Source organism: Canis lupus, chromosome 21 (genome assembly GCF_003254725.2).
Source record: "Canis lupus dingo isolate Sandy chromosome 21, ASM325472v2, whole genome shotgun sequence".
In the NCBI taxonomy this organism is placed as follows: Eukaryota; Metazoa; Chordata; class Mammalia; order Carnivora; family Canidae; genus Canis; species Canis lupus.
This window is the reverse complement of record NC_064263.1, coordinates 34,114,397-34,141,682: the sequence shown is the minus strand read 5'-3', so window position 1 is coordinate 34,141,682 and position 27,286 is coordinate 34,114,397. Positions and strand designations below refer to the sequence as shown.

General features: G+C 48.3%; 1 protein-coding gene and 1 long non-coding RNA gene across 14 annotated transcripts in view; one reads left to right on the top strand and one right to left on the bottom strand.

The window, feature by feature from the left end:
• AMPD3 (adenosine monophosphate deaminase 3) overlaps positions 1–27,286 on the bottom strand; it is a 149,500-nt gene that overhangs the window by 23,618 nt on the left and 98,596 nt on the right. For 2 of the 13 annotated variants that reach the window (XM_049098692.1, XM_049098691.1), the window contains exons 3-5: positions 24,989–25,161; positions 12,741–12,966; positions 1,436–1,640 (exon numbers count right to left, since the gene is read on the bottom strand). In XM_049098692.1, coding sequence (XP_048954649.1) covers positions 1,436–1,640; positions 12,741–12,966; positions 24,989–25,013 — 456 coding nt within the window. In that variant the 5' untranslated portion in view covers positions 25,014–25,161. The other 11 variants (XM_025459470.3, XM_025459469.3, XM_035704078.2 and 8 more) reach the window with 11 other exon arrangements.
• Positions 15,105–23,757, top strand: LOC118351820 (uncharacterized). Its single transcript, XR_004807912.2, has 4 exons — positions 15,105–15,281; positions 17,280–17,413; positions 17,638–17,716; positions 22,669–23,757. It is a non-coding gene; the product is annotated as an uncharacterized LOC118351820 (long non-coding RNA).

Below are 27,286 nucleotides of genomic sequence, written 5' to 3'. Positions count from 1 at the left end.
CCCATCCATAAGAACTTAAAGTGTGGTAAATCCATGCAATGGAATAGTACACACTTGTAAAGAAAAAAAGAAAAAAGAAGTTCTTTATTGATATGTCATTATCTCCTAGATACACTGTTAAGTGAGAAAAAGCTAGACTCAGCATAATGTGCACAGTAAACTACCATTTGTATAAAAATAAACAAGTTATACATGCTTAGTTAATTGTAAGTACACAGGCCATCTATGGGAGAACACACAAGAAACCAAAACCAAGGGTTGCCTCAAAAAATAAAATATTTTGGGGGCATCTGGATGACTCAGTCTGTTAAGCATCTGACTCTTGATTTCAGCTCAGGTCATGATCTCAGGGACGTGAGATGGAGCCCCACATCACGTCGGGCTCCATGCTCAGCAGAGAGTCTGGGACTCTCTCTCGCTCTCCCTCTGCCCCTCCCCTCCTTTGGGCGCATATGTGCTCTGTCTCTCAAAAAAAAAAAAAAAAAGAAGAAGAAGAGAGAGAGTAACAAGGACAAGGACAATTGAGGTGTGGGTAGTAGGCTCAGGGCCAGGGGGAGAGAACCAAACTTAACCCTGGCACTAAGTGATACTTCTCTTCAAGAAGTAAGCAACAAAAATGCAACATCCACCCAGGAAAATGAGCACATTTTCTGTGATGAAGTGAACCAACTTGGTTACTTGTTCACTTTCTCATCAAGACCCCCCTGCCTGGTTGGGAAGGTCGAGCCTGTATTTAAAGATACTGAGTGGGGAATCCCTGGGTGGCTCAGCGGTTTAGCGCCTGCCTTCCGCGCAGGGCATGATCCTGGAGTCCTGGGATCAGGTCCCACGTCAGGCTCCCTGCATGGAGCCTGCTTCTCCCTCTGCCTGTGTCTCTGCCTCTCTCTCTCTCTGTCTCTCATGAATAAATAAATAAAATATTTAAAAAATAAAAAAAGAAAAGAAAAAAAAGATACTGAGCGGAAGCCCATAGATGGAGCGCTAAACCAGCAATAACTGATCCTACACAAACCAATCAACACCTGGACTTCGAAGTCCACTCAACATTTGGAAACCCTAAGACATGCAAGCTGGCATCTTCCTCAGGGGGAGCTTCCTCTCTTCCACAGAGAGCAGCATTCTAGATGCAGAGAACACAAGGAACGTGCAGGCCATGGCCACGGTGTGCCAGCCTGCAGCCCCAGGCCCCCCTCACAGGGGTGAGTGGTGCCCGAGACACACTCATCCACACCCACAACCTCCACTGAGACCCTCCTTCTCTTCAGACTCCTGTGCATCCTGCCCACTGCCTCCCAGACACCCACAGACCGGACCAGGCTTCAGCACTAGGCACGTCCCCAGTGACCCAAGGACCCCAGCCTCCGCACAAGGTGCATCGGCCCTCACTCAGTCCCCAGGGGAGCAGATAGAGAGTGGGGAGTGGGAGCCACCTTACCCCAGCACAGTAATCTCCGCTGATGGTGACTCGCTGGAACTCGGGCATGGCATAGGGCGCTGGCGTGGGCTGCGAAGTGGCTCCAGGGAGCACAGGGGTGGTGGGAGACATGACCGGACTGGCTGTCGGGGGACCCTTCCAATCTTGCTGCGTCGGCATTTGCAGAGACAGGGACTGGGACCGAATCATCTTGAAACTTTTCTTTCTAAAAGCCAAGGACAAGGAAAAGTGGGAAACATCAGCCACTAATTAGGGCAAGTGATAAAGAGTCTTTGTTATATACATGGCGGGAGAATTTCCCTCTGATTAATCACTGGTACTGGCCCTATCATTAAGAAGCTGCTAATTATGCCTTCCTCTCACACACATCTCTGCCTGAGGTACAGAACAGCTCTTCAGACACCTCTCCCTGTGGTCACTAAGAATGGCCGTGGCCTGTGTTTGAACAGCACTGAACATTGGAGAAAGCAACTGTCTCGGGAGACAGAAGTCAGACCACACGGCAGGGGCCTAACACCAAAGCTAGGAGGAGTGAGGACCACAGCAAGTCACCCAAACTCTAAGTCCCAGCATGTGAGCAGCCTCAGGAAGGACAATGGACAGGGTCACAGATGACAACCAACCTGTATTTGTATTACAGAGTTTGAAATTTGGGGCATTGGAAAAAGGAGAGATCGTGACCACCAACTAGTCCCGCCTCTTTTTATTCATGAAGGAGTCAGGGGCCCAGAAATAGAAGAGGGCTTGCTCGGGCCCCCTGTGGCTCAGTGGTTGAGCAGCTGCCTTTGACTCAGCTCATGATCCCAGGGTCCTGGGATCATGCTTGCTTCGACAGCACAAATACTAAAACTGGGATCCTGGGATCAAGTCCCCCGCCAGGAGCCTGCTTCTCCCCCTGCCTCTATCTCTGCCTCTCTCTCTATGTCTCTCATGAATGAATAGATGAATGAATGAATGAATGAATGAATGAATAGATAGATAGATAGATAGATAGATAGATAGATAGATAGATAGATAGATAGATAGAGGGATCCCTGGGTGGCGCAGCGGTTTGGCGCCTGCCTTTGGCCCAGGGCGTGATCCTGGAGACCCGGGATCGAATCCCACGTCGGGCTCCCGGTGCATGGAGCCTGCTTCTCCCTCTGCCTGTGTCTCTCTCATTCTCTCTCTCTCTCTCTCTCTCTCTCTCCGTGTGTGACTATCATAAATAAATAAAAAATTTAAAAAAAAAAGATAGATAGAAAAGGGCTTGCTCAAGGTCACATGGCAAGGTGGCAGCTAGCCCTTAGCCTCCCCCCTCTTGGGGACCCCACTCTACCCTGCTGCTCCTTCCCCGGGCCTGACATGTGCCATCTCAGCCGCTGCTACTGCTGGGCAGGCACGGGCTTGTATCTATATTATGGGAAAAAGATCAGTCAGCATCACTTTCAGCATTTTTTTTTGGACCTGTCACCTTAGCACCAAAAGATAATTTCACAAACCCTTGGGGAAGAGGGCACAATGGCGGTTTAAAACGCCACTCGCTCATGCTTATTTGCAGTGATTCGTGAACACTCACCTTCCTCATTAACTAAAGAGTTCAATGACACCACCCCAAGTCCTAGGTTCCCCAGGAAGGGAGTTAAAGGTGAACAATGAGGGGAAGCCATGAGCATTCCCCTCGCCCACGTCTCTTTCTGCCTTAATGACCCCAGTCCCCCAGCATTGCAACCCAGCAGTGAACAATGCCAGAAACTAGCTGAGGGTCCAGCAGGATAGCCAAGGCCTATGGCCACCAGCAAAGGACCCAGTGGGCCACCAGAGCCCATAGAACCTCTCTCTTCTCCAGGCACCATGATACTTAGAAGGGGTATTGAAACTACTTGATCTCCAAACTGGCCTTATGAGTCACCCAGAAGCAGTTATCTTCCTCCTGATGCTTGGCCGGGTCTCCTCACAGGCCCACTGCTAATCTTCCAGGAGCCACATTTACCTCCTCTCTCTATCCACCTACCACTTGCCACAGCTCTCTGGTCCTTCTCCGCCCACCTGTGTTATCACCTCCTTGGGGCCAAATTCACACCTGGAAAGGAGAGGCAGGCCCTTTTGAGGAGTTTGATGTTGTGCTGCCCTTGGCCCTGCATTAGCAGACGTGCTGACTTGTTTCGGAAACTCATCCTGAACTCCAGGAGCCTCCAGCCCAGGCTCTCTCCAGCCTGCCATCCATCCATTCCACAGAGCTGAGCTAAGCCTCCTGCCCCAAAGATGTCCACTCACACCAATCATTCCTCAGAGGCAGATTCACCTTGAGCAATAAAGTTCTCACTTTGGCATCTTTTGGACGTTCACACCTACAGGAAGAGCTATTACTTGGGCTCCCTCTAACATTCTGACCGGTTCGGCTGGGTCCCATGAAACTCTGGTGTTTGTTTCACTCACATGCCTGCCAGCTCATTGTTTTTATCTCTTTGCCAACTTCACCCCCCATGCCTCAGCCAACACCACCTGAGGGCTGCTCTCACCAAGGAGAAGCAAGATGATGTCTAAGGTGAGCAACAGGTAAGAAAGGTAATAAAGCCCACGCCTTCAGGAAGCTGAAAGACTGCTTAAGCCAAGAGCCCACCAGGCTTGTCTTAGAAACATCCATATTCATCTGCCGCAGTGAGGAAGCCAGTACCCACCAGCTGTGCCCAGAGAATTCTTCTTGAAGACGTCCATTATGGGGGCATCTGGGTGGCTCAGTTGGTTAAACATCTGACTTCAGCTCAGGTCATGATCTCAGGGTCCCAGAATTAAGCCTCGCGTGGAGCTAGCCCTGAGCATGGAGTGGGGAGTCTGCTTCTCCCTCTCTATCTCCCTCTACCCCTTCATTCCCCCACAATCCCAAGGCCAAAATCAAGATTCTGGCTTCACTGAGCCCTTATCTGGAGACTCTAGAAAAGAATCCACTTCCATGCTCATGCAGGGTGTTGCAGAATCCAGTTCCATGTGGGCATAAGGCAGAGGTTCCTGTTCTTTGCTGGCTCTTGGGCAGGGGTTGCTCTCTGATTCGTGCACACAGCCTGCTCTATCTTCAAAGCCAGGCATGGCTGCCTCTGGGGCTCCAAACCTCTCTAACTTTTCCTTCTACAACCAGCCAGAGAGAGCCCCTTATGCTAAGGGCTCGTGTGAAGTAGATCAAGCCCACCTCAGTAACCTCCCTATCTTCAAGTCTGCCGTGCCATATACTACAGGATAATCCCAAGAGTGATTTCTCATCATATTCAAAGGGTCTGGAGATTCCAGAGGGCCATCTCTGAAATTCTGTCCACCACAGGCCCATATCTAGCATCTGTTCTAACCAGTCAAGGCTGAAGAGCAGCAACTGCATAACTGAATGTGTATGTGTGTGTGTATGTGTGTGTCCACACAACTGTCTTTCTTTCTCTCTCAAGATTATCTGAAGCCCCACATGTGTAACAGTAATAAAAGAAATCACCATAAGCTTTATCCAAAGTATAGAACCAGGGGGTGTCCTGTCTGGAAAGGATTTTAAACACTACCCACCCCAGTCCTGTCACTAAGGTAGCCTCTGCTAAAATACCTCCACTGATAAACAGCTCATTACATTTCTGAACAAGACATCAGCCATCAATCATTTATTCAAGAAACATTTACCAAGCACATGCTCTAGGCCAGGCCAGTGCTAAGCACGCAAACAAGGTGAACAAAACATGATCTGTTGTCACTGTTAGAAAGCACTTCCTTATGATGGGCCAAGATCTGTCTGTCCACAGTCCCATCTGTTATACCTCGTGCTAGCCCTTGGGGCACCAGGGTAAGCCAGTTCTCTCTGCCACAGCTGGCAGGCCCCCTCCTCCCCCACCCACATATCCACCTGGCAGAAACTCACTCCTGCCAAAGAGCTGGCAGGGTGTGGGGCTGTGAGGACACCAGCTCCAGGCCAAGCCTGAGGGCCCAAGGGGCCAGGAGCAGCTTTGTCCTCTCTGAAATGGATGGTCCTTCTGGATCATAGAGACCTTCTTGCCCAAACAGGCCCTCAACACAAGGACATGAACTGATCACAAGGGTTGTTATTACAGTACCTCTCAGCACCTGTCTGGTACCCCTCCTGCCCCAGCTCTATAGCCCTTGGCTGTCCCTGCCATTCACTGTGTCCCCATCCTTACCCTGTCCCACTCCCCACTCCTCCTCAGCTCCTGGGCACCCCAAAGCCTTCCTGTAATAACATTTGATTCACATGCTAAACCCAAGTTAAGACCTCAAGAGGTCCTCCTCAATCTTCTGGACAACAGCTACCATCTTCCCAGGGACCTTCTGAAGCCCACTGCCTGTGTAGTCTGTCCAGAAGACTTCAAGGCAAGGAAAGTCACCAGAGCAAACTTTTCACCAAAGACTCTCAATGGGGTACAGTGAGTCAGGGGGCCACATGCAGACCTCATTTTATTCAATAAAGTATCAAATACCAGGTCCCAGGAGTAGACAGATAGAAAATATACCCCAGATTCCAGGAGCTGACTAATGATGGCATAGATGGCCAGACAATTCAGCAGACTGTCATCACAGTGTGGTTGGTATGTAAGATGCTCTGGATATTTGGGGACCCTCAAGGAGACACCTAATCAGATGGGCATGGGAGCAGTGAAGCAGCATGGTCAGAGAAGCCTCCCTGCATCATTCCCAAAAGGAGAGGGGAACACTCCAGAATGGGCAGGCTTGTTTGAACCCTTCCCATACATACACACATACTCAGACCATTCTGGTAGCTTCTACCTCTCCAAATGAGAATGACCACTTTAAAGATTTGGGGTAAGAGTGACAAATCTTCACAGCATGGAGATTTATTAACAGTTTGAATCTGAATGCCATTAGGTGGGGTAGGCATTCCCTACTTTCAGAGGTTTATCTATCCCCATTGCTTCCACCATCTGCACTGATTCATATGGAAGTGGAGACCTATGGTCTAAAAATGGGAGCAGTGGGACACCTGGGTGGCTCATTCGATTAAGCATCTGCCTTCAGTTCAGGTCATGATCTCAGGGTCCTGGGATAGAGTGGTGCATCAGGCTCCCTGCTGAGTGGGGCATCTGCTTCTCCCTCTCCTTCTGCCCACCCCCCCCCCCACTCATGCTCATGCATACTCTCTCTCTCAGATAAATAATAAATCTTTAAAAAATAAAATAAATTAAAAAGGGGAGCCATGATTGAGACTCGAGGTCCCAGCCTATCCAGAAAGGAGAACACAGATACAGCTGACTCTGGTGCATGCTCATGATGAGCAGGCTCTACAAGAAGGGATGGCAGGGCCTTGGGTCCCACAGAGAGCACTTACTCTGTGTGTGCACCAAGTGACCAGCGGCCTGCCCAGGTGGGCATAGCTTTGATTTGCACACTTGAAGCCTATCAGGTGTAAAGACTCAACCTCCACCTGTCTCTCCCTTCACTTCTCTCTGATAACTTGCCCTTTCCTGTCACTGTTCCCCTTTGTGCCCTCCTGACTAAATGTGGGTCTCCATTGCCTGCCAGCAACCTTCCTCCCTCTTCCCAGTCCTTCCCAGATACCTTTCCTCCCAAAAGACCCCAGAGGTCAAAATAAAACACAATCATTACTATCTTTTAAATTTAGGTCTACTACTCTCTATGCCTAACTTTAAAAGCAGATGAATCAAACTGTTTTAAATGAAGCTTCTCGGGGCATCTGGGTGTCTCAGTCAATAAGCACTGGCCTCTTGATTTCAGCTCAGGTCATGATCTCAGAGTCCTGGGATACAGTCCTGTGTTGAGATTCATGCTGAGTGTGGAGCCTACTTGAGATTCTTTCTCTCTCTCTCTCTCTCACACACACACAAATAAATAAAATCTTTTTTGTTAATTTTTTTAAAAAATAAATGAAGTTCCTTTGTTAATTGTCCTGAATTTAAAAAGTTACCTAACCCTGATTTAAGAAATTTCATTGGGATCCCTGGGTGGCGCAGCGGTTTGGCGCCTGCCTTTGGCCCAGGGCGCGATCCTGGAGACCCGGGATCGAATCCCACGTCGGGCTCCCGGTGCATGGAGCCTGCTTCTCCCTCTGCCTGTGTCTCTGCCTCTCTCTCTCTCTGTGTGTGTGACTATCATAAATAAATAAAAATTTAAAAAAAAAGTTAAAAAAAAAAAAAAAAGAAATTTCATTAAATAAAATGATTTGATAACACCATGGCTGTACTATGCGCAATTCCTAAGAAGTATCCATTTATCTCTTTTACTTGGGAAAGTAGATAATTCTAGAAAGTTCTAGATAGTTTCTAGTTTCTAGATAGTTCTAGAAAGCTACATTTTTTCAGACAAAATCTGTCCCCCTTATGCCCTAATAAAAAAAAAAAAAGAAAAGAAAAAAGCTATGGTGTGGCTTTTTTAATGAAATTCACAATTCCTCTATCTTAATCAGAGCGTGCTGAACATAATTTAAAGTTCTCTCAATGACTCATAGTCATCGTTGTGTTACCCAATCATGAGCTTAGAGGCATTTTGTCCCAAGATTGCTGTGTTTCGAGTTCTTGGGTCTGGTCTGCTTTTCATGACTTCCTCTTTCACTGTTGACTGTCAAATAATAATGATGACAAAAACAAGAACACTAATGACGTTCCAAGCATTGTCCTAAGTAGTCATGCTTATTAGCTCACTTAATTCTTGCAAGGTAGGTGCTTTTATTATCATCAATGTGCAGATCAGGAAATAGGCCCCTACAGTTAAGAGCCTCACCTGAGGCCACTCAGTAGTAAGAGACAGGCTGTCATCTGAACCCAGTGGCCCGTCTGCCACACCTGAGCTCACAATTACCACACACCACTCATGGAAATCCCTCTCCCCACTTCTAATCTCCTTCCTTAAATCTGTCGCATGATAAGAAACAAGACAACAAAGGCTATTAGAGCTGTGTGAAGAATAAATAGGAGATGGGATGGGAGTACTGGGGAGATGATGGCTGAAAACTATAGGGTCTCTTTCGGGGATGATAAAAATGCTCTAAAATTGATTGTGGTGATGTGAGCATAACTCTGAAAATATAATAAAACTACTAAACTCACACATTAAATGGGTGGACTGTATGGTGTGGTATGTGAATTATATCTCAATAAAGCTGCTTAAAAAGAAGTAGAACTGAGGAGTGCTGATGCACATTTTGGTTGCACATTCTTCGAGTTGCCATCAATGTTGCCCTCAGTTGCAACTTTGTGCTTTCAGTAGAGTAGGTGAGCTCCAGGATAGGTAGGATGATAAAATTCGAAGTGAACAAAGGATAGCTTCTTGGTACCTCTCACCTTCTCCTGTCTGCTTTTTCTCTGCCCCCTAACTTTGATTCCATAGATCGTCCGTCCCATCATCTCACCTTGACCCACCCCACCCCCAGGTTCCAACAAAGACCTGGCCAATGTCATCTTCCTAAGGCAGCAAGGCCCTGTAGCAAGGTGTCCCTGCTAGTCTTGTCATCTGGCCTATAGCCTACAGAGAGTGCAGCCCGGAACACTGGCTCCCTGGAGTCAGCCCCCAGCCTAGAAAGGTCATGTCTGAACCCAGCTCAGCTTTTCCATCCTGGAAAACCAGCATCTATGTCTTAGGTGCTCATCTTTCTTATTCACGATCCAGCCTTTCTTCTTTTTATAAGAAGCTGTTTTCCTTCCTAGTTTTACTTTGTGCCTTTCCACTAGACCTACATCATCCTTTTCTTTTTTCTTTTCTTTTTTTAAATAAGAGAGAAAAAGGCAGTGGTGGTAAAGAGAGGCCTTCTCTAAGCACCAGGAATATTCAGGTTTGTCAGAGGATCCAGGATGAGGAAAGGCTTTTTACAAACTGGATGCCCTTTCTCATGTCGTGGTTTGAAACACAGACCCACAGACTCCGGGTATCTGGAGATGTGCTGTTGCTCCAGGCCTGTGGACTCCTTGCAGGACGGCTCCACATGACCATTTATATTCCAGAATGCCAGGAAGGAACCAGAAACAAAGAGGAAGCTGGGGAGAGGGTTCCTCCAGGGACTGTTCACATCTGAACATTTGCATAACTGGTGGCTCTATGAGGCAGAGAAACTGAAAGACAAATTAGGGATGAATAGCTCTGGAGAACATTGGGACTTCCGACAGGTAGTCCAGGGACCAGTCTGTCCTTGGCAGAAAAGAAACCAATGGGCAGAGAGGAGCTCTGGCCCAGCTTCCCTTTATTTCATTCAGAAGGCTGGTAATTACATGGTAATTACACCCTGGAGAGCAGCACCCAGCATCATTCCAGCACGTACAGGTGGAATCAAAGACTCCACCCCTGGAGATGGAAGAGCCTCATGACCAAAGTGTGTGGTTCTGGATTCAAAAGACCTGGGTTCGGGGTGCCACGGTGGCTCAGCGGTTGAGCATCTGCCTTTGACTCAGAGCATGATCCCAGGATCTGGGATCGAGTCCCGCATCGGGCTACCTGCGAGGAGCCTGCTTCTCCCCCTGCCTGTATCTCTGCCTCTCTCTGCGTGTCTCTCATGAATAAATAAATCTTAAAAAAAAAAAAAAAGTCCTGGGTTCTAGTCCCTGCTCCATCACTTCCTCACTATGCCTCCTGGTGCAAGTTAACTAAACCTCTCTGAGCCTTTGTTTCCTAATCTGCAAAATGGAAGTCCAGAAGATTATCCAACTAATAAGCCTGACGTGGAGAGTAAAGAACGAAGCAAGCCGTGTGGCCGACACCAAGCCCACAGCGGGCAGGGAGGTGGGCAAACAGGGCACAGTGACGGGGGGCTTACTGTGACCCAGGCACCGTCCTAAGCCCTTCCCAGGTCGATTCCCTCATTACTCACTACGCCCCGCCAAAGTAGCTACTCTCACCATCCCCACTTCATAGGTGAGGAAGAGCCTGGGGCACGGAGAGGTTTCCTAATTTTCCAAGGTCATAGAACGTACTAGTGAGGGACAGAACAAAGCAGTCCAGAGAGCTGTAACCACCCTGACGTAGTATCTGCGGTGGCAGTGAGGAAACAGAACATCTTTCCTCTGCCACACATCCACTGCTCGCCACCACGGGCTAAGTCCTGGGGATACAGTAGGAGCCAGATGCAGATCTCCAGGGGCTTCCATCCAAGGGGGCAGATAGATGCAAGCCGAGACCACCAGCATCCTAGTAAGTAGGGACAGGACATAATTTCCGGAGAGAGGCCTACAGCAGAATTTCTGGAAACCATGGAGTGCCGTTTAGACTACGAGTAAGAAGGTTTCCATCTGGGATCCCTGGGTGGTGCAGCGGTTTAGCGCCTGCCTTTGGCCCAGGGCGCGATCCTGGAGACCCAGGATCGAATCCCACGTCGGGCTCCCGGTGCATGGAGCCTGCTTCTCCCTCTGCCTGTGTCTCTGCCTCTCTCTCTCACTGTGTGCCTATCATAAATAAATAATAAAAAAATTAATAAAAAAAAAAAGAAGGTTTCCATCTTGCTGTTAGCCTGGGCTTTCATAAGATAACAACTTCTTTTTGGAGCTCTCAGTCCAGTGTCACCCTGTCATGGAAAGCGGCCTCAGAACCCACTATTCCTAATAACAAAAAAATCCCAAGATTGCTTCTCTTCTCATTATTAGGGTGTAAAATGCTCGATTCATAAGACACAGAGGGTCCTGCACACCATTCAGTTCATAAGGCCAGCCCCCTATTAAGCCACTGCAGGGTGGATGAGGGTCTCTGCAGTCCTGCTCTTGACCCTCCAGGGATGAACTCACAGCTGGGCCTCCAGCCACTGCCCCCCACCTAACACAGGCTGGTACAGTAGACTGCGGGCACAAACCACCCCCTCACTGCATGGGCTCAGAGCCCCTCAGGGGAAGGAAAGCTCTTCTCTTATGGATGGTAAAGCTCTGTTCTTGCCTTTACACCAGTGCTCGACTTTTTACTTCTTTCCCAAAAAGTTAAGGAAATACTGAAATTCTAGACTACCAAGAAAGCAAAGGGCTTGCCTTTAAAAAAAAAAAAAAAAAAAAAGGAGAGATCTCAGGAAGGATCTGATTGATGACTGGGTCGCAGACAAGGCCCATGTTATACTACGTTCGTTAGCTCTGAGGTCTACAGCATGCTGGCTGGGCAGGCACCCAGCTAAAGCCCCACTAGACACTTTCTCAAAGCTCTTTTCTTCTTTAATTCCACTCTCCTGGGTGAGATAACCTGAAAGGATGACTTCACATTGTACTTGGATTAAGATCCAAGCTTCTCTTCAGGGAACCCAAGGCCAGCCTGACCTGAGCCCTGACTACCCTCCAGGCTGAGGGTTATCTCTCTCTCTCTCTCTCTCTCTCTCTTTCTCTCTCTCCTCTCTCTACCCTTCAACTCCTTATTCATCTGCTTCATAGCATCCATGCTAGGCCTGTTTGTCCTCAGATCCACTCCTCATCCTCCCATGTTTCCAGCTTTATGGCAGCTGGAAGATACCTAGGCTTCTGGCTAGGTTTGGCCAATGGCAACCACTGGAAGAAACTGGAAGGTGCCAGGAGGAATAAAGCCAGGTATCTCCTGCTTCCATTTCTGCTTGGAAGCATCTCATGCATTGGAAGCATCTCTGCAGCTGTGGCCCCCTGCTACTTGGCTCATTTTCCATTGAAAAGGCCACCACAGTTCCAACTTCTTCACCCTGGGCTCCAGCGACACCATCTCTTCCCATCATCCCTCCAGCCAGAGAAGTAGCTACTTTCTACTGCCACTAGTCTCTGGCCCACCTCCCTGTCTTCTGCTTATCTTCTCAGTTTCCTACCACCTCGGTAACCATTCCCAGGTATTAACATCTGATATCCAGTAGTTGTGTGGTTTCTGTTTTTCTGGTTAGACCCTCACTGATAGAGCACTTATCATAACTTGCCATGTTTTATTTAATCTCTCCCATTACTAAATTATTGTCTGGACCAGCTAACCGTAAGCTCTCCAGGGCAGGGACTGTATTGATCTTGCTCATTAGTGAATCCTCAGTGCCCGGTACAGCACCTGGCAAACTTATTTAATAATGCCAAGCACTTGTCAAGTGATGAGAAGAAGTAAAATTGATGCTTCCCACAAAATCCTCAAACTTCCAAAAAGAACATGGAAATATCATTTGCAAACAGTATGTCTTCATGCGCACGATTTGTTACTCAAACACCAGCAGAGAAAAAGTGGGTGTTGATCCTTCAACCCAATGCAGGCCCTGAAACGTCCTTCAGGAAGTAAGTGGTGAACTAAATGGTCTCAGTTAAGAAATAAACTCAGCTCCCAGGGACATGCCAGCTTATCTCAGGACACACACACCCCCTGGCCTCCCTGGGCCTGTGCACACATGAACTGGGTCATGGGGACAAACCTTTTCGCCGTCTCCACAGACTTCTGCTCCGCCAACTCCTTCTGCAGCTCCCTCTCCTTGGCCTCCTTCTGCCCGATGGGGCAGTCCTCAGGGACGGTGAAGAGGGACAGGGCATCTTTGCTGTCCTCTTCACGGAGCACTTTGGCAAACACCTTCTCTGCCAGCAGCCGGACTTGCTCATCGACCTCAGAGATGTTCAGCTTGGGAAACTGGCGCGGCATCTCGGCTAGCAGAGAAAGAGTGAGTGTTAGCCTTTCTGAATTCCTGGACGGCCTGAGTCAGTGGGGTCGGGGGCCAGAAGGTCCTAACACAAGGGCCTGGCCCTGGAGGTCAGCTGTCTTACTCAGGAATTCCCCAGACCAAACTCAGCATGCCAATTTTAAAAACAAGCTCCGTGGGGCCCCTGGATGGTTCAGTAGGTTAAGTGTCCAACTCTTGATTTCGACTCAGGTCCTGGTCTCAGGATCATGGGATCAAGCCCCGTGTTTGGCTCTGCACTTAGCACAGAGTCTGCTTAAGACTCTTTCCCTCACCCTCTGCCCCACCCGCACTCTCTATTGCTCTCAAATAAATCAATAAATCTTTAACAAAAAACTAACTCCCTAAGTCATTAGGTGTGAAGAGTGTAGTGTCACTCACATTTCATGAGAAAGTAAATGTTCAGAAGTCCAAGAATGGACTAATTACGTGTGCTTCTGTTTTCCTGAACCCAGGGGACCCACAGCACTCCTGGCTTTGTTTCCATGACCAGGAAGGGAGAAGAGAGTTCAGGCCCCCCTCCCCTCCTACAGACTATCCGGAGGCCCTCTGGGTACAGCAATGACCAAACCTCACTCCACACAGCACAGAGGGGAGTACTAAACCCCAAAGGTACAATGACCTAGCCCAAGGTCCCACAGGATGAGCATGGTGCTCTGGGGAATCCGAAGTTTCATTCTCCATCACATAAAACAATTATGTTTTATTGTTCAGAAACAATTATTCTTATTCTTAATTATTCTGAAAAGAAAGAATCTGCCATCGTGGTTCTACCATCTGCCAAACTTGCTGGAACTTGGAACAAGGCACAGCAAATCAAATAACTGCTTAAAGGCAGGGATACTCTTTACCTTTCACAGCCCAACTGAACACTCACTTCCTCAAAGAAGCGTGCCCTAAACACTTTTCTTCATGCTGGCTCCCTCCTATCAATAGCTGGCCTCAACTACCTGGTTGGTTCCCTTCTTTTCTTTCTGTCTGTCTGTCTTTCAACATTTATATAGGATTTATTAAGTATATTCCTCAAGCCCGATCTACGTAATAACTTAGTTAATCCTATTATTCACATTTTACAGATGAGAAAGTGAAGGCACAGCGAGCGAACATGGCCAGGTCCCACTTTTATTAAGTGGGCAGAGATGTGTGCTGTTCTCAGCCTTTGGCCCCCTTGCCCCTTTCTTCTCTGAACCTCTCTGCTCAGGGATCTGAACCCAGGCAACCATGTTCCACGTCTGTCTTCTTAACCACTACACCGTGGTGCTTCTCTTTGTCCATTTGGGCACCAGGGCAGGTCTCCTTGCTGTCCCCAGTGTCGCATTTACAGAATGGAGGAATATTGCATCCTGTCAACAAGCCACCTCCTCTAGGAACAGCCCTGGAAGAAGAGTGTCTTGTACCTATCACCATAGTTTCTTTGAGGAAGGTTTATTGCTTTTTTAAGATTTTATTTATTTATTCATGAGAGACACAGAGACAGAGGCAGAGACAGAGGCAGAGGGAGAAGCAGGCTCCATGCAGGGAGCCTGACGTGGGACTCTCGACCCTGGGACTCAGATGCTCAACCACGGAGCCACCCAGGCGTCCCTTTGAGGACAGTTTAAAGAGAAAGGTGGTTTAGTCAGCCGAGAGAAGATGAAGGTAAGGCAGGGCCCAGCTGGTGTGTGGCCCGGAGAGGAAGCAATTACAGGGCAGGCGGGGCTCACCAGGCAACCTTGCGACAGTCACTCTCTGCGCCTCATAGTTTCTCCTCTGTGAGACGAAGAGAAGAGACTAAGCAGTCTCCAAGGCCCTCTCAGTTCTAAGTGCTGCAATTTCTAGGCACCAGAGAGGTTTCCAGTGCCTGGGGAGGCTTGCTGCTCTGGTCGTCTCTGCGGCCCATAGGCCTGATTCATGACACAGGCAAGAAGGAAGAAAGCCAGCTCGTAACACCTGTCAAAGAACATCTGTGGATCCCTTGACTGTGAAACCAATTTCCTCCTCCTCTCCACCCCCAGGGCCATGCCTTTCCTGGGCCTCTCTCCCCTCCAGGGGGTTCAGTGGGAGGGCACCGCTGAGAAGGAAGGAAGTTGGCACACAACTGTTCTAGTCTGTGGCAGTAGAGAGCAAGACAGCAAAGGCCTGACCTGCACAGAGGAAGAGGACCAGAGCTAATTGCGAAGATGTCCACATCCTGATAGAGCCTACAGAAGGGGAAGCTGGAAGCTCTCAGAACAGGGCTCGGAGAGGAAGGGACAGGGAGAGAAATGGAGAAGACAAAGAACTGGAGCCAGGAGGAGCTGTTAGGTGAGAACAAAGCTGGACCCCTGACCCCCCAACCCTAAGGCCGCGGGTTAAGTACAGAATTCCAAAACCTCACGGGGCATCTCAGAAGTAGACATCAAACAGGGCCCAGGCAAGAGGCAGCGGATGCCATAAGGCATACACACCATTTGACAGAGTAAACCCACTTCCAGAAATGGCTTCTAAGAAAAGAATTTGAAGGAAGGAAAAGCGCAAAGATGTTTACCTGCACTATTTTTATGGTTGCTTTAAAATGTCCAAATGAGAGAGAGCACATTCACTTGAAAAAAAAAGTTAAGCAACCAGTGTAATCCTCTAAAAAATACTGGGAAATGACAGCAAATGAAAAAATTAATACATAACACTATACCCAATGCTTTGATTACAATAATATGAAAATGTACCCCCTCAAGGATAGGGCTGTAAGAGAGACAGACACTCAAATGACCAGTTGACAGGATTGCCCGTGTGTGAGGCAATATCTGATTTTGATCATTGATGCTGTTATAATGTCATTTTTTTAAAGATTTATTTATTTTAGAGAGAGAGAGAGAGGAGAGAGAGAGGGCACAAGTAGGTTAAGGGGCAGAGGGAGAAGGAGAAGCAGACTCCCCGCTGAGCAGGGAGCCAGATGAGGGGCTCCATCCCAGGACCCCAGGATCATGACCTGAGCGAAAATCAAGAGTCAGAGGCTTAACTAAGTCACCCAGGGGCCCCAAATGCTGTTATAATGTCATTTTTCACAAGCACAAAGAAGACAAGAAAAAAAGACTAAAGAGGTTTTGTTTTGTTTTGTTTTGTTTTGAGAAAGGAAAACAAGGGGGAAAAAATTAAACTTCTCCAACCCAGGTTTTGGTAATCAGGGTCCTCTCCCAGCTAACCCACATCAGAGACAGGCCACCCAAAGGAATTACGCCACTGAGATCTATATCTGCGTTAGCTCTTGCCCTGGACAGAAAATGCCCACCACCACCTTCCTACCCCCTAGCCCTTATCCCTACAAACATATCCAGGCCTGAATCAGCCACAGCCCACCAGGCCTCCTCAGAAATGGGCATGGTGGGGGGGGGGGGGTCCTTTGTGTCTGAGGGCTCTTATATCAGATCCTGCCATGTTTTTCTCTGAAGCCTTTTTTACCTTGCTGAAGTCAACTAAACATACTTTTCTGGATGCGCCTTTCAACAAAAGATCTTCCTTTTTCCTTAAATAGTTTACATCATCCCGGGTTTCGGCACAAAAACAACAACAACAACAACAAAATAGTTTATATCAGCCCTTTCCAGAATGGTTCTTATGAAAAGTCGATACTTGTTGCTGGTGAAACAGGTATTCTGGTCAATTACCAGGGAGATGCTACATCCCACAGCTCCCCACCCGATTCCCAGAGCACATCAAAGACCTGAGGATAGGATCACAGAGTAGCATTTGCCCATATAGATCCTTTTTGTTGCAGACCCATATCAATCTCCTGCAGAATTACTACTAGTGTCTTAAATAAGTGGTGGAGACTTCATTTCATACCTTAGTATGGACCCAGTAACCCAGTCGGTGGGCCTTAGGAGCCTGTTATCCACCTGTCTTCTGGACATCCTTGGCGGACAACTCCCACCTGCCAGCCCCTCCCTCCACGGCTCATATCTCGTCTGAGACCCAGAGACACCTGGCAGGGCAGGCATGCCCAGGAAAGCCAAACAGAGCGTCAGCTCCAGCTGCCTCTTCAAGCCTGGCTTTCAACCGTCTGTCAACCGTCTGTCAGCTGAAGCCAGCAAGCCTGGGAGGCTTAACTGTAAATTCAATCAGCTAGGGTTTAGCTTATCTTGCTGTTAAAAAACGACACCCTCTGAAGAGCTTGAAGGATTGTCCCAAAGTCAGAAAGCTATAAAATGCCACCGGTGTCAACAAACAGTAACTTTTCATGGCACCCCAGGCCCTCGCAACAGGAAGCACGATACTACTTAAACCCCTTCTCACACCAATGAAGCTGTTTCTTGCTCTTGCCAGACTCCCATTGTCAGAACCCATGACACAGACCTGAGCCTGGTGCTGGAGTCTCCATGGCTGATCCTGAGGATGCCACACCGGCGACGCACCCAGGCCATGGGCCGTGTGCGCCCAGGAGGCTGAGCTGAGTCAGTGTGAGTGCAGCTAGCCGGGTCCTGCCTGCCGCTGCTGGGGTGGGAGGTCTCTGATTTGCATATCTGTGAGCAGCCTTGAGCAAGAGCAGGAAATGTCCGGGCTGGAAACTCTTCCATGAATACGAAATGGAAGTGGAAAATTTCCAAAGGTCCTAAAGGGCCCAGGTAATGCCAACTATCCACAGCTGCTGTAGCTGAATGCGGTGTCCTCGCCCTGTTCACAGACCTCTCCAAAGCAAGAAACGAAAGCCACTCTCGCCCCAACACAGCAGTACCTTCAGCCTCCCTGACCAAGCACAGAAGGTAAGCCACAGCCTCCCTGGAATGACCAGACCCCTGAAAGCCAAGCAGGAACATACCATACCATCACCTTTGCTGCTTCCATTTGAACCCCACCTCAGGCCTGGCCCGGCAACCAGGTTCGTTTTACCAAGGGGATTGTCTACAGTACAACCTGCCCTGCCTTTCCTCAGAAGGCCCCCCAAAGCAACCTCCCTGAAGCCACCCCAGGACTGACAGGGGAAGTGCTGAGCCCAGTTGCCAATAGAGTTCCTCCTTCCCCTCCTCCTCTAAAAAAGCCAAGGACTATTGAACTGCTCCCTCCTTTCCCAGGAAAAGACAGAGACTCAGGGACAAGACTCCTCAGTACAGGAGCAGGCTTAGGATGAAAAGCTGGCATGCCTTGTCCCACTCCTTCCTTTCTTCCCTGGAAGAAGCTGACATCGCAGGTGACTGGACAGCCTGCCAGGCTCTCCCAGAGTATCAACACATATGCATGCACACACACATACACAACAGAAAAGAAGGATGTCCCTCCTGACCCACCTGAGCCCCCCCTCTCCCCGTCCTCCCCCTCTTACTGCCGCTCTTGGTTTCCAAGTGGGCCTCCAGCTCTGAGTAGCCTTCTGAGCACTGGCTGAACTCGACCACCCTGCCACCACCACCTCAGCTCCTCTGGGGACAGTGGAGCCACAGAAGCAGCCCTCTGAAAGCAAGGCTCAGAACCAATACAGTGACTTAGACAAATGGTGTGGGTCTGGGAAATAACCGTGAGCAAAATGGCTATTTCTGTGGTGCTGTTGAAATCCTGGGGACAGGAGCCCAGAAAGGATGGGTCAGTTGTTTACCAGGAGGCTAGCTCTAGCCCTTGACTTGGGCCTGAGTCACCTCCTCATGTCCAATCGTGAGATTGTGCCTTCCTGAGCCCACATAATGATTCCTGTGTGTGCAGAGCAGGATTACAGGGTTGACACATGATCCTTGGGCTGCTGCTGGGCTTTTGCTACCCAGAGATTACAACCCACCTGTCCTCACAGCTGTTTCATAAACAGTACAATTGGCAAGCTACAAGCAACCTAGAGGAAGGGTAATATTTATTCATTAAATAATTAAACGAATTTAAAGCATAAGGGGAAAAGGTCCAAGTCCTTAGTACTGTAGTACCCTACAGAAGGGAGGAGGGGCAAGTGATTCCTTCTGCTGACATGTTCTGGGGAGGGGGAGGTACGATGGGGGCTGCAGTGATAGCATCCGAGCTCATTCATCTGAGAATCTACCTGGATCCAATTCAGGGAATTCTATTCTGCACCTGTAAGCAGACCATGGATAGCCTCAGTCTAAACAAGCACTTTCCAAAGTATAGTCTGTAGAACATACAAGGTCAGAAGGCTTGGAAAATACTGCATACACATAATACTTTATGGAGATTCATACACAATTTCTAAAGATTTTTTTAAATTTGTTTTTTCATGAGAGACACAGAGAGAGGAGAGAGGCAAAGACATAGGCAGAGGGAGAAGCAGGCTCTCTGCTAGGAACCCAATGTGGGACTCAATTCCAGGATCCTGGGATCATGCCCTGAGCCAAAGACAGATGCTCAACCACTGAGCCACCCAGGTGCCCCTATAAAAAAAAAAAGAAAATTATTTATTCATGAGAGACACAGAGAGAGAGATAGAGACACAGGCAAAGGAAGAAGCAGGCTCCTCTCAGGGAGCCAATCACATATAATTTCTATTAGCAGATTCCAAACACCAGAGATTCCTTTAGTAAAGAAAGCTATTTGACTCTGTTTAGCCCAACACACTTATTTGACCCTCTGACCACTGCCACCATAGGAAAAAACACCTATTAATATCCGTGGCACAGGCTTTGGAAAATGCCTTTCACCTGAGCCTTTATTTTCCAACATAGAAAATGCTGTCTTCCCAAGGCCCAGGTATGGATGTGAGACCCATTCCATCAGGTCTAGACAGAGATGGGCAGCAGCTCAGCTAAGAAAATATAGGTTGGGACAATGGCCAAGGGTCCTGGTAGAACCAAAGAGATAGAAGAACCTTGGGAACAGGAGGAGACTGTGACTTTGTCTTGGGAGGGCAAATTCACTCATGACCTAAAATGAGGATAATAACAGTATCAACCTCATAGGTTGTCATGGCAATTAAATTAGTTGGCATATGAAAATATGCTAGAATAGGCTTAGAATAGGACCTGGCACATAGTATGTGCTTTGTAAGTATTTATCAACATCATTGTCATCATGATATCAGGTACAAGAGAGTCCAACTGGGAAAACAAGCATGAAGTTTCATCTAGACACTGAATCCTTTTATTCAATATTATTTATTGAGCACCATTATGTGCCAGATACTCACTCAAGCTCCCATTTGGGAGCAATGAGAAGGAAACCATGTTTAAATGTGAAACCAGATCAGGAGAAATGGCCTTCTTCTCTATGATTCATACTTCTTGCTGACTTTGCATGGCCAGAGCTCCAGCCACCAGCCCATCTTTCTATGCTCCTTTTATATCAAAGCCCAAAGATAAGGTCTCCTCTCATTGATATGCAGTCAGCACTGAGAAGATCTCTGAGAAGATCACTGAGAAGAAGCGATTAATACATTGGTGGGGTGGGAGGGGAACGACCAGGAAGGCCAATGAGTAGTTTTAGGGGAGAAAAGGTATCTCCCTGCTTAATCCTAAGGCTATATTTTACCTGCCCATGATACTGTCAAGATCTGGGATTGATTTTGAGGCCATCTGAAGAGTGATTCACGGAATGTAAGGACAAAGAAAAACAGGCCTCATGTCTCAAAGAACGTTTGCACCTAACTGAAAGCTCCTCAGTCAGTCCTTATCTAGGATTTCAGAAGGACTAAGAGTGTGCTGAAGGTGGTACTAAGAGGTCTAGGAATCTATCCATGTAAATGCCATGATTCTTAGGGCAGCCCCAGTTCCATCATCTTCACAGCAAGCCAGTCCCTCAGAATTTCACCCAGAGTTGTAGCCAACTCTTCTTACTCCAAACCTGCTGCCAACACTTAGGGAGGCGAGAGCTGACAGGGACTCTGCCTGCCTGGCTCAGTAGCTCAACTACCACTCAGCATTGATGCCCCACAGCCAGGAGTGGAATTTCTCCCATGAGGGCTCCAGCCACCATCAGCTTTTCCCTGAAGCTGACCAACCGTTGGCCAATGCATCAAGACAGATGGCCAACATGGGCTCAGGACCATGCTAAAATTCCTTCCTTCCAGCTTTCACCTGGTTCCTTTCCTAATTTGTCACCCCCTCCCCCGCAAGCTTCCAGACACATACAAAGGATCTGACAGTTTGGGGAAATGACACTGTAGTTAGCAAGCCCGGCCTATTCCAGGGTCTCTCAAAACTTACCCCAGAGGCCTCTGCCAGCCAAGACGAGCCATTAGGAGCTCCACTGGCAAAGCAGCCACCAGGAAGTTCAAGGGCAGAAAGCAGACTTTCAGAGGCCAGTACACCTCCCATCCTGGGAGAGAGCCAAAGAGGTAAGGATGAAGGCCTCAAATGAGCCCAGACCCTGTCATTCTGTCCATCTCCCTGCCTTCAGGAGGAAACCCACCCCAGCGGTGGGCACCCGGCCAGTCGTCCAACCCCTAGAAACGTGGCCAGGGGCTTGAGTGGCGGCATGTCCCGGGTCCCTTAATTTCTCTAAACCTTGCGAATCCAATGTAGGCCTCCGGGGAGCCGAGGTGAGGCTGGCTCACCTGAGGTCCCGGAGCCCCGGCCGCCGCAGAGACGGCGGCTGGAGCAGGGGCAAGGCCCCGGGCAGGGCGGAGTCGGGGTCGGGGTCGGGGTCGGGGTCGGGGTCGGCGCCGCCACGGCGGGCTGGGAAACCCGAGGCTCCGACCTCCGGGGGCCGCGGCTCGCGTCAAGGTCAGCAGCGCAGCATCGCGCGCCCGCGGGGGCCGGGGCGGGGGCCGGGCGGGGCCGGGGCCGGGGCCGGGGCCCCGCCGAGGGCCCGGAAGGGGCGGCCCGCGGGGCTGGAGCGCGGGCGGCGCGGGGCAGGGCGCACGGCGAGCGCGGCGGAGGGGCCGCCCGCACCGCAGCCCGCAGCCCGCAGCCGGGGAGCCCCGGGCCAGGCCGGAGCCGGCGGCGCAGCCCGCGGCGGGGCGGGGCGGGGGCGGGGGCGGGGGCCGAGGTCCGCGGGCGCCCGGGGCCTGCGCGGCCGGAGCGGAGAGCCACCTCCCCACGGAGGCAGCCGGCCGGCCGCGCGCCGCCCAGCGGGGCCCTACCTGGGCGCGGAGCGGAGAGGCGACCGCGGGCGGCAGAGGGGCGCGGGCCGGGCCGCCGCGCAGGGCGACCCGCCGGCCGCCGAGCAGCCCGCCCGCCGCCACCTGCCGCCCCGCGCCCCGCCCGCGCCCCGCGCCCCGGCCGGAAGCGCGCCCGCCGCAGCCCGGGGCCAGGCTCCAGCCCGGCTCCTCCGAGCTCGCCTCCGCCGCCGCCCGCCGGGCCCCGAGAGCGCCTCCCGCCGCGATCCGACTGGCCCGAGCCTCCCCCCGCGCCAGGACGCCTCCCAAGGTGAGCCCCGGGGGCACGGCCCCCCAAACAGGTGACTTACTCCCGGTGGCTGAACGGACCCGCAGGCATCAGCCGGGCGTCAGCCTGGTCCCTCGGCTCACCTTCCTGCCCCTCCCAGCTCGCGCACACACACGCACGTACACACTCACACTCACATAATCCTTCTCCAACCTCCTGCCCTCCAGCTTATACACCAAGTCCCGACTGACCTAGTTGCTCAACCCCTGGGTGCCTTCTAGCCCCTTACTCGCCTCTCCCAGCACTTGAACCTGCAGACCACGCCTTCCTTCCTGGATCGCTTAGAGGACTAAAGTTTCCAGAGTTGGCGCCCGCCGCTTTCCTTCCAAATTTCCTACATACCTTGGTGACTACAGCTCCGCAGCCTCCAAGGCCGGGCTTTTCATCGCGATGTTCCCCCCCAGGTCCCGCCGCAGCCTGTCTCCTCTGTCATTGTGCGGGCCCAACCTCCTGCCTGCTAATGACTTTGAACTTCACCTCCAAGCCAGAATGTCCTAGAGCTGCAGATGGTATATCCAGCTTCCTGGGGTCCATCTCCACTGGAGGTTTGTAGGCCGAATCTCAGACTCCCAATTTCCTCCCAGGAACGTGCCAGAACCTGCTCCTGCTCCTGTGTTTCCAGTCTTAGTGAATGATAGCACCACCTCCCACTCCAGGCCACACTGGGGAGCCATCCTTGACTCTCCCGTCCATCTCTCACGTCCAATTTGTCATCAAGGGAGGAAATGGAACTAGTCATTAGTGAGCACCCACTGTGACTTCACTGTGCCAAATGCTATCGAGTAATTGCCTCATTTAAGTACCAGGTTTTATTCCTTCTACCTCACAGCCTGGTATTTACAATTTACTTATTTATAAATGATACACACATGTAATTGTATGAATATATTACATATTACAAAGCATACCTAAAAACTGTCAAAGAATGTGGTAAAGATAATACTTTATTTTTAATGACTGGTACAATATGCCTTGTCCTTTTACTTTAATGTTCTTTGCAAAAATTGGTTTAGGGAGAGCAACAGGATTAAAAATGGTTTTAATATATCTTAGTTTAATATTTTATGAAACTACAAAGTATGCTTTTAAGTTCAGTTAATGCCAATACTTAGTCCTAATGGCTGTTATTGTCCACCCCTCCCCCCAAAAAAGGATATTTCACAAAGATAAATAGACCCAAATTCTATCTTTGACTACACTTAGTAAATCCGAATTCTCTTCTAAATTCTATATACCAATTTTGCAAATGTGAAATTCCACCGGAAAGCTCTTCTTTGTCCTTGAAGCCAGCATTTTCATGATGTTTTCCTGTTATTTTTGTGAATATTTTTAACAAATGGATTTTTTTAAACTCTTGAAACGCTTCATTTGGAAGATTGTAAAATGGATTTAAAAGTATATTTCTTGGGGGATCCCGGGGTGGCTCAGCGGTTTGGCACCTGCCTTTGGCCTAGGGCACAATCCTGGAGTCCCGGATGGAGTTCCACATCAGGGCTCCCTGCATGGAGCCTGCTTCTCCCTCTGCCTGTGTCTCTGCCTCTCTCTCTCTCTCTCTCTCTATCATGAATAAATAAATCTTTTTTAAAAAGTGTATTTCTTAATTATGAAGACTATAGCTGGCACAGCTTGCTTGCTTATTTATTTATTTTTTCTTTATTTGAGGTGGGAGCAGAGGCAGAGAGAAACCAAAGCAGGTTTCACAACTCAGATTACAACCCCTAGCTGAAACCAATAGTCGGACTCTTAACCCACTGTGCTACCCAGGTACCCCATTAAGCGACTATATATGTATTTTATTTTTTTTCTTCTCAGATTTTTATTTAAATTCCAGTTAGTTAACATAGAATTCAATGTTGGCTTCAGGAGTAGAATTTAGTGATTCATCACTTACATACAAACATATAACCATACAACTACACATCCCCCAGTAGCAATGTCTATATGGGTGATGACACACTTCCTTTTGGCATTAAAATCACATGATAATGAAAATAGTTCCAAACATCAGTTTTCAAAGTCTTTCTCTATAACATGATTCTTTCAAATCATAATTATATTCAATACAAAAATATAATCTATCTGAAAGGATACATTGTGTGTGTACACGTGTATATGCATGCATCTGTGACAATCACAAGCCAGCACATCAGAGATCGGCAAATTTGGATTACTTGGTTCTTTTGTTAAACTCATCTTTAAATTCCACAGATTTTAAGTTCTTTGCCTTGAGATGACCAGTAAACCTTTGAGTAATATAAAGAATTTCATATTCTCATTCCACATTTCATTAAAAAGTATTGTAAAGGGCACCTGAGTGGTTCTGTGGTTGAGTGTTTGCCTTTGGCTCAGGGCATGATCCCGGGGTCTTGGAATCGAGTCCTGAATCGGGCTTCTCACAGGGAGCCTGCTTGTCCCTCTGCCTATGTCTCTGCCTCTCTGTGTGTGTCTCTTATTAATAAATAAGTAAAATCTTTTAAAAACCAAAATAACATTTTTTTGTATTGGTAAGATTTTAAGATTTTTTCAAATTAGCCATATTATTGACATCCTATAGAATTTTGTGCCCTTCCAACTTCAATTACAAGAAAGAAATTATAACTTGAGAATGAATGATACAGTTGATAGCCCCTCACTACTCCCAACTCCCAGTTTTGTATTCCAGGCAAGGCAGCCATTCTATCAGTGCTTACTTTTACACATAAAAACCACAACATGTTGGGGTACCTGGATGGCTAAGTCGGTTAAGCATCCAACTCTTGATTTTGGCTCAGGTCATGATCTTCTCAGGGTCCTGGGATGGAGCCCGGCTCTGGGCTCAGTGGGGAGTCTACTTGAGGATTCTCTCCTTCTGCCCCTCCTCTTGCTCATGCTCTCTCTCTCTCAAATAAATAAATAATCTTAAAAAAAAAAAAACAACAACCCCATAGCATGTTATAAGCCATTCACATTGTAAGCATCTTTCCTTTAGTAGAATGCAAAAAGTATTTCTTTATGAATGCCATCATTAAAAAGTATGGCAAATGTGTAAGGGGAAACATGTCAGCAATGTGCACACACATCATGTCTTCTAAACCTTTTCTTCAAATCTTCAACTGTGTTTTCTGTGTGTCATCCAATAGAATGCTTTTTTTTTTTTTTTTTTTGGATAGCCATCCCCTCTCTGCACTAATTCCATCACTTTAACAATGGCAAATAGAACAGAGGTTTTTTCCCAATGACACTGACTGACATTTTGCCTTTTACTATTAAGTAAAAGAGATTTTACTCAAAAGAGATTTTTAAACATGTTTATTGCATTTAATAATAGCCCAGAAAAGTACACAACTCGGTACTGCATGACTTGAAATATTGCTTTTCAAAAAATTGTAAAGATTTGTCTTCATGCTCTGGTTGTGTAGAATTCCCATGTCTTGCTGATTATGAATGGCACATTTATATTATTATTAGCTAATACTTAAGGCCCAATATACTCTCAGGTTAGTTGTTAACTACAGTGATCTAAATCCATATTCCAAGTAGTCTCTTCCATAAATTTGAACTTTTTTCTGTCTACTTCCTTCTCAGAGATATCATCATAATGGATCTCATATGAGTTGTAGGAAATTGTTAGCTCTGCCATTTTTCTGAGTTTGACTTTGCTTGCACTATTCATATTATTTTAAATCTGTGGGTTTCTTTGCAGGAATCTTTTCAACCCACTTCTCTGTTTTGTGAGAATTAGTTTAGTTAAATGATAATTAGATGATATAATCTATCTTTCTACCACCTGGGATACAAATAACTCATAATACCTTGTGATTCACTTGAAAGCAACCGAACCAGTGAGGGTGCCATAGTCACCCCCTCCCCTGTGGAGTAGAACCCCCTTTTCCCTGAGGACACCTTAGCTATGTTACATGACGTGAACACCTGAAGCAAGGGTTGAATTAGGGTACCTGTGTCAATCCATATAGTAAATATAGGTGAATCTTAATTTCTTTGAGTCTAAAACATAAATAGAAGTTTTAACTCTTCTTTTACATGCCAGTGGATCATCCTACACACCCACTTTGAAGACCATTGATTTAATCCATCCCTGCCATTGCCTCGGTTCCATGTGAATATCACCTAACTGGTTTCTGCCAGTACAACCTCCTCTCCAATCCCTAGCAGTACCACCAGTCTCTTCTCCATGCTTCTACCACCAGTGGCAGACATCCTGAGTTCTCTCCTCTCTTCTTTTCATGCTCCAGTCATTCAGACTTGAACACCCTGGAAAGCACTGGGATCAGAGCTGTAGGTTACCTCCAACAGTGCCCTGAGTCCTAATAGCACTGAAAGTTGGTGTTATTCAAGCATTTTCGGCAACCCAGAGGTATTTGGGATCTGTGTTCCACCCTCCACCCCACTAATGCTCTCCTCTGGGTGATTGTCACATAATGTACACCCACATCCAAGATGGGCATGGCAGGCTTCAAATACCCAATTTCTCTCTTTCCTTTTACAGTCTCCTGGGCTACAAGAAACCAAAATCTTCCCCCAGGAGGCAATAAGAAAGGCGCTCTGCTTCTGAGTACTTTAGCAGAGTCTTATCAGATACATCCAGTTTTCAAACCAAAATGCCCTGGGGCCTTCTGTTAATTGAGTGGACTGAAATTATGGCATATGGTCTGACAACAGGCAGAAATAACTATATCAGGAGTATATGGTGGCTGGAAGAAGAATGCCCAAGGCAGTGCTCCTGGCTGTGGGCACAGAGAGTATTGTGGCCACTGCCGACGCTGTAGTATAATGAGAGGACAGCCTTCCCCCCACTTGCTTCTCACTCCAATTTGAGGTTCAAATCCTTCCTCCAGGAATTTAAGTCTCTGGACATCAATCAGCCCTGAGCAAGCTGGAGATGGACAGAGGGCAGAACAGTCTCCTTATAGTTAACAGCCAGTGCCTTCTTTCTGAAATGGGTTTCTAGAAAGGAGAGTGTCAAATCTGAGTACTTCAAAAATTAGTGTGAATGAGAGTTGGGCCCTAGACCCAGAGCACATG